The sequence below is a fragment of the Nomascus leucogenys genome, chromosome 3 (assembly GCF_006542625.1).
Source record: "Nomascus leucogenys isolate Asia chromosome 3, Asia_NLE_v1, whole genome shotgun sequence".
NCBI classification, from domain to species: domain Eukaryota; kingdom Metazoa; phylum Chordata; class Mammalia; order Primates; family Hylobatidae; genus Nomascus; species Nomascus leucogenys.
In genome coordinates, this window is record NC_044383.1 from 16,850,652 (window position 1) to 16,868,299 (window position 17,648).

The 17,648-nt window shown below is 50.1% G+C and overlaps 1 protein-coding gene across 3 annotated transcripts in view; it reads left to right on the plus strand.

Moving 5' to 3' along the window:
- Positions 1 to 17,648, plus strand: part of HSPA12A (heat shock protein family A (Hsp70) member 12A) — a 179,104-nt gene that overhangs the window by 141,923 nt on the left and 19,533 nt on the right. For all 3 annotated transcript variants that reach the window (XM_030806509.1, XM_030806511.1, XM_030806516.1), the window contains 4 exons: positions 1,350 to 1,477; positions 4,809 to 4,995; positions 7,205 to 7,309; positions 13,384 to 13,500. In XM_030806509.1, the coding sequence (XP_030662369.1) occupies positions 1,350 to 1,477; positions 4,809 to 4,995; positions 7,205 to 7,309; positions 13,384 to 13,500 (537 nt within the window). The remainder of the gene's footprint in view (positions 1 to 1,349; positions 1,478 to 4,808; positions 4,996 to 7,204; positions 7,310 to 13,383; positions 13,501 to 17,648) is intronic.

Sequence of the window (17,648 nt, forward strand, 5' to 3'; positions counted from 1 at the left end):
AGCCATTTAGAGGGGTGTGCACATAGATACACAGGCAGCCAACCTGAGTGAGTGTCCGGAAGACAGGGCAGCTTTGCATGAGCTGTGCAGACACACAAAGAAGACCCGAGAACTGCAGAGTCACCGCTAGGTAGGGGTGCCAGCCTGTCCTGGTTTCCTGGAACTGTCCGGCCTTTACACTGCAAGTCCTGCACCCTGGGGACTCCTTTAGTCCTGGGCAAACTGGGAGGGTTGGTTCCCTAGGGCCAGGTTCTGTGGTTTTCAAGCTTTGCACCCTGAAGTTGTCCTGTAAGAGCTTCAGGGCTGTGGGGGAGGGGAGCGGTGTGAGGAGAGGCCAGGCAGGTGGCATTCTCACCCCTCCCCTCCAACATTTGTTGGTTTTATAATTTGGAGTTCTGTGGGAGTTAAAAAAAAAAGTGTAAACTGCTTTAAAAAAAGAGAGAGGCCGGGCGTGGTGGCTCACGCCTGTGATCCCAGCACTTTGGGAGGCCGAGGTCAGGAGATCGAGACCATCCTGGCTAACACGGTGAAACCCGTCTCTACTAAGAAATACAAGAAATTAGCCGGGTGTGGTGGCGGGCGCCTATAGTCCCACCTACTTGGGAGGCTGAGGCAGGAGAAGGGCGTGAACCCGGGAGGCAGAGCTTGCAGTGAGCCGAGATTGCGCCACTGCACTCCAGCCTGGGCGACAGAGCGAGACTCCGTCTCAAAAAAAAAAAAAAAAAAAAATAGAGAAAGGCTTGGAAACCTGAAATGGCCTGACCAAGTGATCAAGATGAGGCAAGGCCCTGGGCCCTGACAGTCACAGTGGGTCATGTGGCTGGCCTGGTGGGATTGGGCACGGTCCTGGGATGCCCAGCCCTGCTCACATGCGTGAAATGCCAGCACAGATGGAGCAGTCACCTGGGTGTACAGAGGGCACAGCTGGCGAAATGCTCCTGGCAGTGGCCAGAGGTCTGCACAGGGTCTTGCGGAAGGCAGCAGGGCTTGGAAGAAGATTGTATCTGCTCAGGAACTACTGGGCGACCAGCCCTGATGATAGAATTTCTGTAACTAGCCGTGTGCAGGCACGGTCAATAGAGAGGAGTGGGCAAGCTGCAGGCTTTGTCCAGTCAGCCTGGCCCTCCACTCAGGGATGCCCCCATTTCTCCCTGTGCCATTCAGGCGGGGGCCCAGGCTGGGCTGCCTTCTCCCTAGGGCTCTCCAGGTAGTAGACTTGAGCTGGAATATAGAATGTCCTTCTGTCTGCAGGGGGTTCACAGCTAGGCAAGGTGAGACCCCCCAGGGGTGTCTTCCTGAAAGCCAGGCCCACCCCTCCACACCCCCCATGCCTCACTGTATATCTGCAGAACGACACTGACTCCAACGTCTCAGAACAGCAGTCATTTCTTGTGGTGGTGGCCGTCGACTTTGGGACCACATCCAGTGGCTATGCCTACAGCTTCACCAAGGAGCCGGAATGCATCCATGTGATGAGGTGAGTCCTGCGGGTGGGAGGGCCACGTGGCTGGTGCCAACCACTGCACCTGTGGAGACTCCGGGCAATGAGCCAGTGATTGGCACTTAGGAAGAGGGCCCTGGATTCTGTTCCAGCTCGGCTCAAGCTCACCATGCCACTTGGGACAAGCCATTTCTGATCTCTGGGCTCTAGGCTCCTGGTCTGAAAAGACGTTGGTTTGATTCTGATTTAGTTGGTCTGGGGAGGGGCCTGAGCAGTATGTTTGAAGCCTGGCCCGGGTGAATCCAGCTTGTGGCCTGGGTGAGAGGCGCAGACCTGTAGTGTCTGTGATGGAGGGATCCAGGTGCCAGCTTGGCCACTTATTGTGTGATTTTAGGCAATTGCTGAACCTGCTAAACCCCAGTTTCCTCATCTGTGAAATGGGGATCCTGACAATACCTCCCTCACAAGGTGTGTGTGCAAATGAAAGGAGATTGTCCATTAAATGCTTAGTGTGTAGTAAAATGAAAGCAGGGAAGGTGCTGGCCCTTTCAAGTGAAGAGAAGTACTGGGGTGTTGGTAGCCAGAGGCAAAAAGCACCTGCCAGAGAGAAGGCAGCATGAGGGGAATCTCAGCCAAGTGGCCCCATAGGCAAAGTTGCCCTGGGCCTCCTGGGATGCACTCTGTGCTGGGATGCCCCCTTCCCTTCCCCACACACCCAGCACCCTGCAGGCCCTGGGTGCCACCCATCCATGGGATCCCAGGCTTGATCCATGACCTTCTTGCAGGGAGTGACCCCTCAAATATTTGGAAGCCCAGAATTTATCATCCCAATTTTTCAATTCCAAGGGATGACTCTGAAGATACATTGTAATTGGCTTTGCAGTTCCTTCAACTGAGTAATTGTGGAATTTAGTATTGCTCCTAGATTAAGATTTTTTAGTTTTGTTGTTGTTGTTGTTATTTTTTTTTAAGAGACAGGTTCTTGCTCCTTTGCCCAGGCTGGAATGCAGTGGTGTGATCATGGCTCTCTGCAGCCTCAAACTCCTGGGCTCAAGTGATCTTCCTGCCTTAGCCTCCCAAGTGGCTGAGACTACAGGTGCATACCACCACACCCTGCTAATGTTTGTATTTTAGGAATTTTTATAAAGGGTTGTATAAAGCACAAGTCATAGTGAAAGTGACTCCCACCCCAATCTTGGTTTAAGTCTCACCTTTCCTCTTGAAAACCAGATGTGGCTCAGCCTGAAGCTCTTGTCCTAAGAGGGTACAGAGACTCTTGGGTGTCATGTCATCAGGAAATGATGAAAAGCCGGTTCTATAACCAACTCTGATGACAGCATCGCCCTTGGTGTTCAGTTGCCACCAGGAATCTCTTTCCATTTAGCCAGACAGATGCTGTGAGGGTCTGTGCTGCCACCAGTGACCCCCATGATGAAAAATCCCGGTGGAAAAGAATACACCATTAAAGGCTAGAATCAATGTTTATCAGCTTCTATGTAGTTCTAAGAAATGTTATTTCCACAGAATAGTCATGTAGTGAAAACAGAAAAGGAGTGGAAATAACTTTGTACTTGCTTGGGGAGGGGTACTTAATGAAGCACCACCATAGTTCAGGGCCTCTAGAGGAGATAGCTTAGTCATGGTAGACATTTTGGAGGGAGGTTGGTTGGTTCTACCTGAATTTTATTTCAATCAGAACATATTAGCATAATCATGCTAAATGACAAGTTAGAAGTGACAGAGTTAACTATTTTTTGTACTAAGTAGGAATGAAGGAATAAAAATTTGAAGGGAAAAAGCTCATGGGGTCATTCTCTACTGATAATGTCACTGTTAATGTTAATGACAATTCCATTTCTGAAGAGCAGTGTGTGGAGAAGCTGCCTGGCATTGGGGCCATCCCTGTGTCTCAGTGCAGTCACCTTGGGGACTTTGGCTGCTGGGGTAGGAGCAGCATCCTGATGGAGCTTGACAAGGAAATTGACCAGGGATGATTCCAGACCGATTTGAGCAGCAAATATAGTTGGAGGCCGGAGCTCCATCTGGACCGAGATGGTCCTACTGATGCTTAATGTCGTGGGGTCGGGAGCAGGTCCGCGCTCACCTGGGAGCGTGGCCACCTCCCCAGTGGGCGAGGAAAGCGGCTTATTTTCCCTCCTGCACTGCGTCCCCACCTGAGGGCGCACGGGCTGTGCATGGGGTCACGTGGCCAGCGGCAGGCCAGGAGCCAGGACCTGGTTGGGCAGGGAACAGCTTGGCCTCTTGGTGGCCCTGGCCTCTCTGCAGTGGCCCCAAAGGTGAGCGAATGCATTGAGTTTCCTGTCTTCCTCTTCCCCCTTCCCTTGCTCTCGCTGCAGCCTCTCTCTCTCTCTGTCATTTCTTTTTAGAGATAGGGTCTTGCTGTGTTGTCCAGGCTGGAGTGCAGTGATGCGACCATAGCTCACTGCAATCCTCCCATCTCAGCTCCCCAGAGTGCTGAGATCTCTGTTTCTATGGTTCTTTCACCTCTGCTCCAGGATAGGTCTGAGCCTCCTGGCTTCCCTTCCCCTCCGTTTAGCCCAGTTTGCCCTTAGGAACAGAGGCTCTGATTCTGTCATGCCCCTGCTCTAAGACCTTTAGTGGCTTCCCATTATTCACAGAGTAAATGTCTAAGTCCCCAAGGTTCTCCTCAGACTGATTTCAGCTCCTTTCCCAATCGTGTTTCTCACTCTTCCCATTTTCACAGTCACTCTTCCCACTCACATACTCTCTCCAACCAACACAATCACTTCACATTCCCCACAAATGCCCCGGCTGGCCCACCTCTGAGCAGCCTGGAGTATCCTTTCCTCCTTTGAGATCCAGTTGTCTGTCTCTTGTTCGGTTTTCCCCTGAGTCCTGCATTCTTTCCTCTGCCCCACCAGCTGGCACCTTGGGCCCCTCATTTGCATCTCATAAGGCAGGTAATTATGCATTTGTTTATACCTACCTCGTTTCAAACAGGATTCAAGCTAGCAGTATATCTGCTACTGAGTGCTTGCAAATTAAAAATACATTGCCTAGTAGGTTGTGAATTATTTGAAGATACAGACATAAAAGTTTCATGCCAGCACCTGGCACACATGTAGATGCTTAGAGTAGATGCTCAGTAAACATGGAATGAAAGATTAAGGCAGAGCTTGTTATTGAGCAAGAACTTTGCACTTGCCCAGTTCATCTCCTTTTTAACTGAAGTTGTGTCTCTAGTAGCTGCTCATCCAGCTGAAGCAGAGTGCCTCCAGGCACCCACATTACTGACACTCATGCATACAGTAGGTGTTCAAATCTGTGCTGCCTGAATTGGGATTTTGAAAGAAGGCCCCATAACTTCTGCTTCCCTTGGTGGCAGGCGATGGGAGGGAGGTGACCCTGGTGTGTCCAATCAGAAGACTCCGACCACCATCTTGCTGACTCCCGAGAGGAAGTTCCACAGCTTCGGGTACGCCGCCAGGGACTTTTACCATGACCTGGATCCCAATGAGGCCAAGCAGTGGCTGTACCTGGAGAAGTTCAAGATGAAGCTGCACACCACTGGGGTGAGCAAGCCTCTCCCCTGGGCCCAGGTCCCCCGCAATGGAGTGCCAAGGCTCCTCCAGCCTCGGGGTGGGGAAGTGATGTCCTTCCAACCCAGGGGGCCCTCTAGTCTCTCCCAAGCAGAAATCAGTGTCCATTTACCTTGATTTTAGACACAACCTGGAACACACAGTGCTTTTGTGGAATATGCGATGCTTTCCAATGTGCATGTGGGCAGGGAGATACTCTGAATATTTAACAACTTGTTTGTCTTGGAAATGGACCTATCAAAGTAGACCCTGGTTATACCAGGGAAGTGGAGTGCTGGGACCCTCCTGCCGTGCCAGGAGTTCTCCCTTTAGTTTCTGGATTATTGAGAGATCAGCGTATCATGAAGGATCCACTTGGGGGCTAGGGACACATGGGGAGCTCAGGGCAGTAGCTCTTAACTAACCAGTTTGGAATGTAACAACCAGTAACAACTGGTACATCCAGCTCTCTATGTGGGGAGGGGGAGCTCAGGACGTCAAGTGCCCAATAATTGGAGGTCCCACTCCCAGAGTGGTGGCCTGAGCTCCCAGCAAGCCAGTGTTCCGTAAGACACCTACATCAAACAGGCACCCCCTGCTACCCCAAAGCTTCATAGAAAAGGATAGGGCATAGGACAGAACTTTTTTGAGTTAAGCATTTTATTCCATAAAGTTTCCTTAACTTTCAGTGCTTAGAAAGGCAGGATGATGATAATGTTTAAGAACACGGACTCTGGGGCCAGATGGCCTGGGTTTAAATCTGGCTACTGATACCTTTGAGAAATGTAATCCAAGTTGCTTAACCTCTCCCTGCCTTGTTTTATCTTCTCTGTCAAATGGAGACAATGGCAGTGCCTTCCTCATGGGGATATTGTAGGGATTGGATTAAAGGAATCAAAATACATAAAGCTCTTAGAGCCATGCCTGGTGCAGATTAAGTTCTAGTCAAGTGCAAGCTCCTATTGTAATTGCTTTCATTTGTCTGTTGAGCACTTGCAGATGACAAAGCAAACATTAAGTGGGAAACTCAGCAGCCAGCACCCTGCCTTTCAAGGCTCTGTGCTCATCGGCCTGGTTGTCTTTCTATGGTGCAGACCAAGTTCTGCTAGAAATGAACTGTTCCTATTTCGCCTAATGGGATTCAATGCTGAGTATCAGGATGGCAGGTGGAAGGAAGCACAGGGATTTTTTTCAGTTCAGAGCCATGGCTTCCTGGCACTTGGCCACCTTTCCGAGCCTGGGAGCTGCTGCCCTAAAGCTGGGGTATCTTTGCCGGGCATCAGGAGCAGAAGGCAGCTGGCTGGGAGGAGTGAGCAAGTGCAGATAGGTCAGGATGCCACAGACAGGCTCCACATGGCTGGCTTAGTAACTCAATGCCTGCTTTCACTCCCAAGGCAAAGCATAATTACCCAGCCTGGAACAATCTGGAGGCCCCAGTGATTTTTTTTCCCCCGGCAGTAATGAGCTTGTTGGTTCAGGAGACCTGGGGGCTTCCTCCTGATTTTTGCTCTCACTCCCTGCCCATCCCTACCCCACAGGGACTTTTCTCATCATTTTTTAATGATCTCCATCCACCAGCATCTAGGCTCTGCAGAGCATCCTCTCTCTGGGACCACACTCAGCAGCTGCTTTCACTTTCGGTGGAGAGAGGAAAGCAGTGATGCTGGGCTCCTGGCGGATTAGACAGGGCAAGCCTTAAAATAGGAGCTCTTCTATTTTGGTGACTTGGTTGGCAGTGTAATGGGGAATGAAAGCTTCGTCTGTTTAGCATCATGGATGGCAGTGGGTTGGTACGATTAGGCATCCATCGGGGGGATCCTGAGCGTGACCATGTGTGTTCGAATGTGGAAATAGTATGGAAATTGCATGGGGAGTGGCACCTGCTGCCTATTCTCTCTTCCTGACTTCTACTGTTGCCCCTGAAACCTCTGCTCCCAGAGGATCCAGGAGCTAGAGGGAGAGAAGGAGGGAGCAGTGAAGATGGGGCCTGGAGGGGACAGCCAGAGCCTCCTACACAGTAAGGGGACACTGCTGCCAGCCCCCATTTTGGGGGATGTGCCATCCTAGTCTGCCTCTTTAATCATGGGGGAACACAAACATGGCTCACCAGGATCCTCTAGGTCCCCTTGGAGCAGTCTCCAAAGCCAGAAGATGTGTTTCTCCTTTGTCATCTTCTTACTATTGTTCCTCTTCCTCCTACCAGGACCTCACCATGGATACAGACCTGACGGCAGCAAATGGCAAGAAAGTCAAAGCCCTTGAAATCTTTGCTTATGCCCTGCAGTACTTTAAGGAGCAGGCGCTGAAGGTAGGACTGATAGTTGAGGCCAGCCAGCTGTGTGCTAGGCGGTGGCACCCGTGCCAGCTCCGTGTCTCGGGCTGCTGCACCTGCTGGCCAGGGTAGGAGGCACAGCCTGGAGGGAGAGTGTGGGCTTTGGAGTCAACACAGCAGGATGAACCCTCACACACTGCTGGTGGGAACGTAAAATGGTGCGGCCTCTTTGGAAAACAGTTTGGCAATTCCTAAAACAGTAAAGCACAGAGTTACCGTAGGACCCAGTAGCTCCATTCCTGGGTAGATCCCTAAGAGAAATGAAAGAAGATGTCCACACACACACGTGTACATGAATGTGCCTAGCAACATTATTCATAACTACGAAAAGTAGAAACAGTCCACATGCTGTCCACGCAAACACACGTATACATGAATGTGCATAGCAACATTATTCACAACGACGAAAATCGGAAAAAATCCACATGCCCATCAGCTGATGAATGGAGAAACAAAATGTGATCTATCTTACAATGAATGTTATTCAGCCAGCACAAGGCCTGAACTACTGATACATCCTACCACATGGAGAAACCTTGAAAATGCCATGTGAAGTGAAAGAAGCCAGATACAGACAGCCACATACTGTGTGATTCCATTTGTATGAAATGTTCAGAACAGGCACCTTCACAGAAACAGAAAGCAGAGACTTTTTCTGCCAAGGGCTGCAGGGAATGGGAATAGGAGTGACTGCTGAAGGATATGAGTTTCTTTGGGGGGGGTGATGAAATTAGGTAATGGGGTTGGACGCGCAACACTGAATTACACACTTTATAAGTGGGAATTTTATGGTGTGGAAATTATATCTCAGTAAAACAAAAAGAGAGGCAGGAAACATACTTAGCAGCTGTGCCATTTTGGTCAAGGTACTTAATCTTTCCAAGATCCACTTTCCTAACTGGAGAGTGCGGTGGGTAACTGTACCTCATAGGCTATTTGATAGAAAATGGGACTGGACATGCAGTGCCCTCCTTGAAGCTTGGTCTATAGTAAGCACTGGCTAAATGGTGGCTGCTATTTCTCCCCCTCCTCTCCCTCCTCCTCTATCCCCCCAGACCCCATGGAAGAAGCTAATAGCGTGAGCCCCCTTGGGTCACCCCCACAAAGGTCTGTGGTCATGATGGCCTGAAATGCCAAAAGCATCTAATTTTGAAGTGGAATGTGGCTGTCCACTCGTGTCTCCTCCCACAGGCATGGAGACCGGTGGGTGGGGATTAGGTGATTAAAGAGCACTGATGTTTTGAGCTTTATCCAAAAAGATTTGGGAACTTCAGAAGCATTTGGTATTGTGTGACCACTAAAGGAAATTTAGTGAATTCTAGAAATAGGGTCAGAGGGAGACAAAGAGGAAGTGAGAACATGGTATTACTTTCATCTATTCAAGTACCTGTTTTTTTGAGTATCTTTTATGTGTGAAATCCCATACAAGTTATGGCAGTGTAGAAATCAACTCAGTATACAGGAGTGTGTGGTCAGGGTCAGAGTGGTGAGGGGGTAACTGTGGGTGCTGGGGGAGGCAGAGATTCTGTCCAGTGGGGAGCATCATGGAAGGCTCCCTGTAGGAGGTGGATTCGGGGCAGGATGGGGTGTGGTTCACAGGCAGCAACTGGAAGGGTGGGTATTTCAAGCTGGTGGAATGGCACGTGCTCAGCTCAGAAGGAAGAAAGCAGCAGACAAACAGCTGTGGGAAGAAAGCAGTTGGGGTGGAGGGAGGATAAGGCTGCGGGATAAAGCCAGGATGCCGTGAGCTCAGGACAAGGTAGTGCAGAGCTGCGGATGCCAAGCCAAGGAACTTCTTGGTTAATGGGGAGTCCTCAAAGGATTTCTAGAATGAGTGACGTGGCCACTGGCATAGTAGTAGAGTGTTGTATTAGTCTGTTCTCATGCTGCTAATAAAGACATACCCGAGATTGGGTAATTTATAAAGGAAGAGGTTTAATGGACTTACAGTTCCACATGGCTGGGGAGGCCTCACAATCATGGTGGAAGACGAAGGAAGAACAAAGGAATGTCTTACATGGCGGCAGGCAAGAGAGCTTGTGCAGGGGAACTCCCATTTATAAAACCATCAGATCTCATGAGACTTATTCACTACCACAAGAACAGTGTGGGGGAAACTGCCGCCATGATTCAGGTATCTCCACCTGGCCTCGCCCTTGACACATGGGGATTATTACAATTCAAGGTGAGATTTGGGTGGGGACCATACAGCCACACCATATCAAGTGCCTTAGTCTATTTTGTGCCACTGTGATGGAATATCACAAACTGGGGAACCTATGAAAAACAGAAATTTATTTCTCATGGTCTGGAGGCTGGGAAGTCCAAGATCAATGTGCTGGTGGGTTTGGTGTCTGGTGAAGGCCTAGTCTCTGCCTCTAAGATGGAGCCTTGAATGCAGCATCCTCTTGCCAGGGGGATGTGGATGTGGGGAAGGAACATTCTTCCTCACATGGCAAAGGAGTGAAAGAGCTCACGCACTCCTGAAACCTGCAAGACTTTTTTTTTTTTTTTGAGATGGAGTCTCGCTCAGTTGCCCAGGCTGGAGTGCAGTAGTGCGATCTCGGCTCACCACAACCTCTGCCTCCCAGGTTCAAGTGATTCCCCTGCCTCAGCCTCCCAAGTAGCTGGGACTACAGGCATGTGCCACCATGCCTGGCTAATTTTTGTATCCTTTTTTTTTTTTTTTTGAGACAGAGTCTCGCTCTGTTGCCCAGGCTGGAGTGCAGTAGTGCGATCTCGGCTCACCACAACCTCTGCCTCCCGAGTTCACACCATTCTCCTGCCTCAGCCTTCCGAGTAGCTGGGACAACAGGCACCCGCCACCACGCCCGGCTAATTTTTTGTATTTTTAGTAGAGACGGGGTTTCACCGTGTTAGCCAGGATGGTCTGGATCTCTTGACCTCGTGATCCGCCCGCCTCGGCCTCCTAAAGTGCTGGGATTATAAGTGTGAGCCACCACGCCGGCCAATTTTTGTATTTTTAGTAGAGATGGGATTTCACTATGTTGGCCAGGCTGGTCTCGAACTCCTGACCTCATGATCTGCCCACCTTGGCCACCCAAAGTGCTGGGATTACAGGTGTGAGCCACCACAACTGGCCGCAAACCCTTTTTATGGTGGCAAAAATCCATTCCTGAGACGGGAGCTCTCATGACATAAACACCTCCCATTAGGCCCCACCTCCCACCCAACACAGTTGCACTGGGGAGTACATTTCCAACACATGAGTTTTCGGGGACACATTCAGAATACAGCATAGAGTGAGAGACCCCAGTAATCCCGAGAGCCTGCAGGGTGGAGGTCGGCGGTGTAGAGGCAGCTGACTCAGATTCTGCAGGTTTGTCTGCAGGGAGACAGGGAGGCTCTGAGACTGAGAGCCACGGGGTCATTCGGGGAGCAAGAAGGAGGATCTGACAACCAAAAAGAAAGAGGGCCCGCGGGCTGGGAAGGAGTGGGTTCCGGGCAAACAGTATTCCACCAGTAAGGGGACAAGGGGACAGGGGAGGCCTGGCAGCAAGGTCGTCGTGGGGTGGGGGTTGAGGCATGGGAGGGGGAAGGGAGGGGTCTGAGTGGTGTTCGGAAGGTGAACACAGTCAGAGACAAGTGTCGGGAAGCCTGCTTGGAACTGGAGAAGGGGTCAGCCCCTTTGTTCCAGGCGGCAAAAGGGCAGAAGGGGAGGGGCACAACGAGGTGGACCCAGGTCTGCCCGAAGAGCAAAGGTTGCAGAGGGACAGGCTCAGCGCCTGGTGGCCCAGGAGGCCACGTGAGGATGTGTCTGTGGGCGCCGAGGCAGGTGAAGGAGCAGAGAGCACAGAGCGCACAGGGGCTCCTGAGTTAGGAGGAGGAGCCATGGGGGCTGGGTGGGGGGAAATTTAGGACTCAGAAAGCCCAGGATGTTGGTGCATTTCAAGTTTGCCAACAGGAAAGGAGTGAGCAGCCCATCTCAGAAGGGGAGGGAGGAAGTGGAGGGAAAGGCCCCAGAAGGTCAAGTGGCCATGTGGGTGGTTGTCTGTGAACTCCTCAGCTCAGCCAGAGACGCTCCAGGGAACCTGCTGGCACCTTTCTTTCAAAGGTAGCTCCTCCCAGCAGGGAATATGCCGTGAATAAATTCCAGGAGAAAAAGCTGTTTGATGTACAGGAGGAGTTAGACCTTGCCAGGGGCTGGCTGGAGTTGGAGGGAGGGGGTTATGGCTTGCTTGGCCAGAATAAGCAAAGGCAGGATACCTACTCAAATGGGATGTCCAAGAGTCACAGAAATGAAGCCACCCAGTGGGTCATGAAGGAAAGCCCGTGACAGCGCTGGACACATGAGATGGTCAATTAATTAATGCTGGCGCCTTTCCCTTCCAAGCTGTTCCCTACCCGCTGGGGAACTGACAGCTCCTCTAAACTCTCCAGACAGCTCAAGGAAGCCCATCATGTGTATTTTGAACCCTTTTCCTTTTAAAGAGTTTAAAATCGCCTGCCTGGTAATGGGTGCCATGCTTAGAATCTTCCCAACACACATCATACCCTCACCTCCTTTTTCAAACCCAACGCAGACCTGCAAGGAAACAAAATATGATGATAAAAAAATGGCTGCTTTGTGTTGGTCCAAAGCAGAGATGCTTTTAGAAAGATGTTTTAAAATAGTTTACTGAATGTACTTAACACTACTGAACTGTGCACTTAAAAATGGTTAAGGTGATGAATTTTATGGTGTGTATATTTTTACCATGAAACATTTTTATTAAAAATTTTTAGAAAAAGTAAAGGCAAAAAAATCATTTACTGATCAAAGAGGAAGTTAGTTCAGAGAGAGAGAGGGTGAGCCAGACCCAAGATAACTGTTTGAAACAATAGGAAAAATGAGACAGCGTCAGGAATTTTGCTTGTTTGTTTTTTCACCAGTCTATTAATGTTTCTTGTGTCTCCAGAGCTGATTTAGACACAGAAGTGCTTTGGTGTGTGTTTGGGTTTGATTACAGATTTGTCTGGTGAACGTGGCAAGGGGAAGAGAAAGAAAGGAAAGAACTAGCATTTATCAGCGGTCTTTGGGCCAGACATTCCTCATGTGTTTTCATTTAATCTCGCCAGCAATGCTGTGAGTTAGTTTTATGATCTTCATTGCACAGATGGGAATACTGAGTCTAAGAAGTCCTCCAGCGACATATTTTGTCTCCGTGAACCAGGTGGAAACCTCTGATGCTTCTGCCCAGCCCATTTATCAACATGGGCCTCAGTGATGTGGTTTAACCTTAACCAAAAGTTAAGGGCCGCATGGTTCTTGGTGAGGTCATATCATTCATAGCCTTCCCTTCCTGCTGGGAAAATGCCCCTGATAATGCTGGCCTTGCATAAGGTGATGATAGTGATGACAGTTGCCACCAGCTGGTAAGCATCACTGTGGGCCAGGCACTGTTTAGCTATGGGACCACGTGTAACAACTCAGACCTTTGCTGAGTCAAGATAGACTAGGCTTTGGGTCTAAATTTTGGCTCTGCTACTTTCTAACTGTACAGTGGTCAAAAAGGTACTGAACATATCAAAGTCTCAGCATTCCCATTTGTAGGAAAGGGGCACAGTGAGACTCCCTTCCTAACAGGATTCTTGACTGGATGAATAGAGACAAGGTATGCAAAGTGCTTAATAAGGTGGCAGATACGTGATAAGCGCTCAGTAAATGTAGCTCTCCATAAATCATCAATCCTCTCAACAATCTTGGGAGCTTGGCATTATTATCCCCACTGCACAGATATGGAAACTGAGGCCTAAGAGGTTGTCAATTGTCCAAAGTCACATGATGGGGAAGTGGCCAAAGGGATTTCCTCTGATCCTCCTTTGTCCAGCCCACGGTCCCATTCAGTGAGGGAGAGGGGCTAGAGCTCCCGGCTTGCCGAATATTCAGGAAACAGATCTTTGCTCTCTGATGCTGGTAAGTTTGGGGGGCCCTGAAACTGGCTCCTGAAGAGCTCGTGGCAGGAAGCCTAGATTCAGTGAAGCCACAGGAGGCTGCCCCAGCAACCAGCTGCCACTTGACCTGTTGCATTTCTTTCCCTTGGCTTCAGGAGCTGAGTGACCAGGCAGGTTCGGAGTTCGAGAACTCTGATGTCAGATGGGTCATCACGGTGCCTGCTATCTGGAAGCAGCCAGCCAAGCAGTTCATGAGACAAGCTGCCTACCAGGTGAGGGTGGGGTCAGGGTGGGTGGAAGCCGGAGGAAAAGGACCCAAGATGCCCAGGGTGGTGACTGTAGCCCCGCCCAGGTACCTCCCACATTCACTGGCCTCCATGGGAGGCAGCAAGGAGGCTCCCCTAGGCAGGGTGGGGGCTGAGAGACAAGGAGCCTTCCCTTTCCTCAGCTTCCTCCTGGGGGAGCCATGGGGGTCAGTCCCACAACAAGAGCTGGGTTCGGTTTCCTTCCTGGCTTTCTACATTTCCAGGTCATGTTTCTACTGCGGAGTCTCCAGGGCTAGGATTTCAAAGCTGTGGTTCAGAGACATTTCTCTGTGGGTGAAATGAAGTGAGAACCTTAAAGGAAAGGCTTGGGAAACAGGAATATTTGAACAAGAAAGCAAGCAAGCCAAGGCCATTGGCCACGAACCAGGCGTTTTCAGCTTGGCGTGGAGGCCGAAAACTGTATGTCTGCTGCAGAAAAGGAAATGTGATTGTTCCCTGCACACTTCACTCAGCAGGGGCGGGGTGTTGGAGGTGGCAGACCCCTGCAGAGGGCAGTGGCATGGCCAAGGGGCATACCAGGCACAGGCGCTTGTTTGCCAGGGAGACAGATGCTCCAGTGCCAGTGGCCAGCCCATCCCTGTGGGCACTGGGGGCGGCTGCTGTGAGGGTCTGGCTTCCAGGCAGGAATGGTGGGCCATGCTCACCTGTTGTTATGGTCCCAGGGATAGGACAGAGCTAGCTCCTGTTGCGCTTAAGCCCCTGGGTGTATGAACACCCATGCCTGGGGCCTGGGTTAGTTCTCTGTGTGTTGAGAGTCAGTTTTATGAGTCTTCAGCTGAGGCTGGGTTGTGTGGCAAGTCACCAGAGTCATTAGATGTCCCCTCCCCACTGTCACGCCTCTTAGGAAGCATCCTGCCCACCTTTCCCAGGAGACATACCTCTGATTTTGTTTGTGACACTTTCTTTACAAAAAACCCGCAGAGTCAACGCTGAGCCCTAGCATAGTTGAATGGCCATGGGAACCTCAGCACCATGAATTGTTTTCAGCGCTCACTCGGAAGGCTTGACTCCAAGCAGCACGCAGTTCAACTTGCATGCAGTCAAGGGCGACGCGTCCCCTCCCTGCACTCTCTCCCCTTCCCCAGGCTGCTTCCCCTGCACTCCCCTGCCTCCTTGCAGCATGAGAATCTGGCTCAGTGTATGTACCTGCCAAAAATAGATCTGTTTTTATAGGGATGAAGGAAGAGGGTGGAAGCTCCAGAAAGAGGCAAGCTCTTTAAAAAGGGAAGAAAAAAAATGTAGTTTAGCCATTCACAGAAGCCCTGGGCATCACAGAGCATAAGCTCCCTAGTGTCAACCTTCCGGCAGGGCCCAGAAATGGGGCATCGGGACACAGCTGTCTGCAGAGACGCCGCCTGGCGTTCTGAGTTTTTCCCAGGAAGAATATTCAAGATTCATGGTTTTGACTCTTTTCCCAGCCCACAGGAAGACTTCAGCAACAAATGTGTGACCCACAAAAAGGTCAATTCTTATTTATAGCCTGGAAAAAAAAAAAAAAAAAAGAGAGGTGCAGTGGCTGGTAAATTTGTCAGGGGAGTTTGAGCCCTGGGCCGCTCTTCCAAGAGGTGGGACAAGAGGTGTGGGGCCCTCACATTGGGGAGTCACAGTGGAGGGCACCAAGTCCCTGGGGGTTGGTGGAATCAAATAGGTACCCCAGAGAGAAAAGGGCCTGCAGCTCTTGGGTGAGGACAGATGTGAGCTGTGTTTATGAATGTGGGGAATTTGCTTCCGGAAGTCCAGAGACACGCTGTTTCCTCGATGCTGGCTAACTTTGGTACGGTGTTTTTGCAACTTCATTTTTGATCCTTTGCAGTTCTGATTTGATACTTGCTTTGTTCCATTGATAGCCACTGAGTGGATTTAAAGAGGGCGGCAATCATTCGTTTTTTGTTCATGCGTTTATTTATTCATTAAACAAACCTATACTAGAGGCCTATCTCTGTGTCAGGACTGTGGTAGGCACTGGATTCTATACCCAACCAAGGCAGGGATCCGGCTCTTGGGTTGCTCCCAGCCAAATGGTTCACTGAAGCCTTGCATACTTTTGGCTTAGGGAGAGGGGTGTGTTGGGAGGCACAGTTGCTCTGCAGACATTGCTGTAGTCTCTTTAGCCTGTCTTCTGGAGAGTCTTAGGACAAAGTGGAAATGAAATTTGCAACTCTATGGGCAAAATTAACATCTCTCTACTCTCTCTCCATCCCCATTATTATACAGAATAAGAAAGATATGTACCTATGATGATTAATTTTATATGTCAACTTGACTAGGCCACAGGATGCCCAGATATTTAGTCAGTCATTATTCTGAGCGTTCCTGTGATAAAGTTCAACATTTAAATCAATAAACTGAGCAAAGCAGTGGCCCTCCTTGAGGAAGGTGGGCCTCATCTAATCAGTTGAAGGCCTGAATAGAGCAAAAGGCTGACTCTTCCTCTTGCATGACTGCCTTTGAGCTGGGTCATTGTTTTTTTTTTTTTTTCCCCCTGCCTTTGGACTCAAACTTAAACATTGACTGTCCCAGGGTCTCAAGCCTGCCAACCTATACTGTGGGTTCTCCTGGGTCTCCAGCTTGCTGGCTGCAGATCTTGGAATTTCTCATCCTCTATAACTGCATAAGCCAAATCCTTATATTTATCTGTCTGTCTGTCTGTCTGTCCGTGTGTCTGTATGCCCTACTGCTTCTGTTTCTCTGGAGAACCCCGACTAATACAGTGTCTGAGCACAGAACATAGTTCTCAGCCTAGCAGCTTCTGTGAGTGCTCACCAGGCACCCATGTTTGCGAAAGGTATTGAATCAGGTGGTCATCTGTCTCCTTCTGCAAGGCGGTGGCTGCCCACTGACCCTTCTACCCAAAGTGCATCCCATTCCATGGGCCCGACTTCAGGCAGGAGAGCTGGAAGGATGAGGTAGAGTGGCTACTCCAGTAGGACAGCTGGAGAACTGGTCACATCTACTCTGCTTGCGTGGGGAAAATAGAGCCCCTCCTTCCAGGCTTATCAGAGGCCTCCTGAGCACAGGTTTCTGGGGCCGTGGTGGGGGCTGAACTTGAACCTCCCACCTGCCAGGTGGAGGAGAAAGCAGCCTGGAAGCAGAGCTGGGAGATGATGTTGTGAGGAGCAGGTCTGGAGTTCTGGAGCCTCTCCTGGGGCAGGCCTCTGCCGGGGCAGACTATGGCTCACTGCCCGTAAAGGCTGCAGAGAGGGTGCACAGATGCAGTTTCATCGGTGAAACTCCAGAAACTCGCCTTGTGTCGAGTGCTTGTTGAAAAGATGGGTTAAACCTTTATCTTTTGTAATTCACGGACTCAAGCCATCTTTAGACCCTTTAAGAGTATTCAGTGAAAAGATGATAACAGAAAGAACAGCTGATCCCTCTTCTGAGGCCTTTAGAAAAGACTTAGAACTGGAGACTGTTCTGAAGCTGTGGGGATTTTGGATAGGAAATAGTCCAGTTTATTTCAAAGGGCATTTTGCCTAAAATGTGTAACTCTAGTAGGCTCCGGAAACCTGTTAAATAAATGCTGCTCCCATATGTACGATCATCTCATCTAACATGGAGACGCAGCTTCTTCTGCCTCCCTTTCTGAACAAGCTGCAGTGAGAAATGATGATCAGGAAAACAAAACAGCATAACACCCTGAACTGGTGCAGCTGTAGCCTTTTTGTAGCCTGACCACAGACCAGCAGAGCACTTAACTGATCTGGCCATTTTTTCTCAGCTGTGGACACAGTCCCTTGGCAGATTATCCTGGCTGATTGCAAGGTGGAGGAGCAGAGTAGTTGGTGTAAACACCACCTCCTCAGCTCCTCAGTCTCCCTGGAGTGTGGTTTTCTCACCTGCTTCTCCTGAGTGAAACTCGTGATCACAGAGGAAGGCTCTAAAAAGCTACTACGATGGCGCTCCTGCTGCCCCGAATTCTTGGAGGAGGCAAATGGGGCAGCATGCTCTTGGTTCAGATACTTCCTGTATGTAGAGTCCCCAGGTCATGTGTGTGGAATGCAGCGATGAGGGCCAGGAAACTGCAGAAAAAAGGCTGGCTGGAGGGCTGGTGGGTCCATTCATTCAGCAGCTACCTCCTGAACACCTACTGTGTG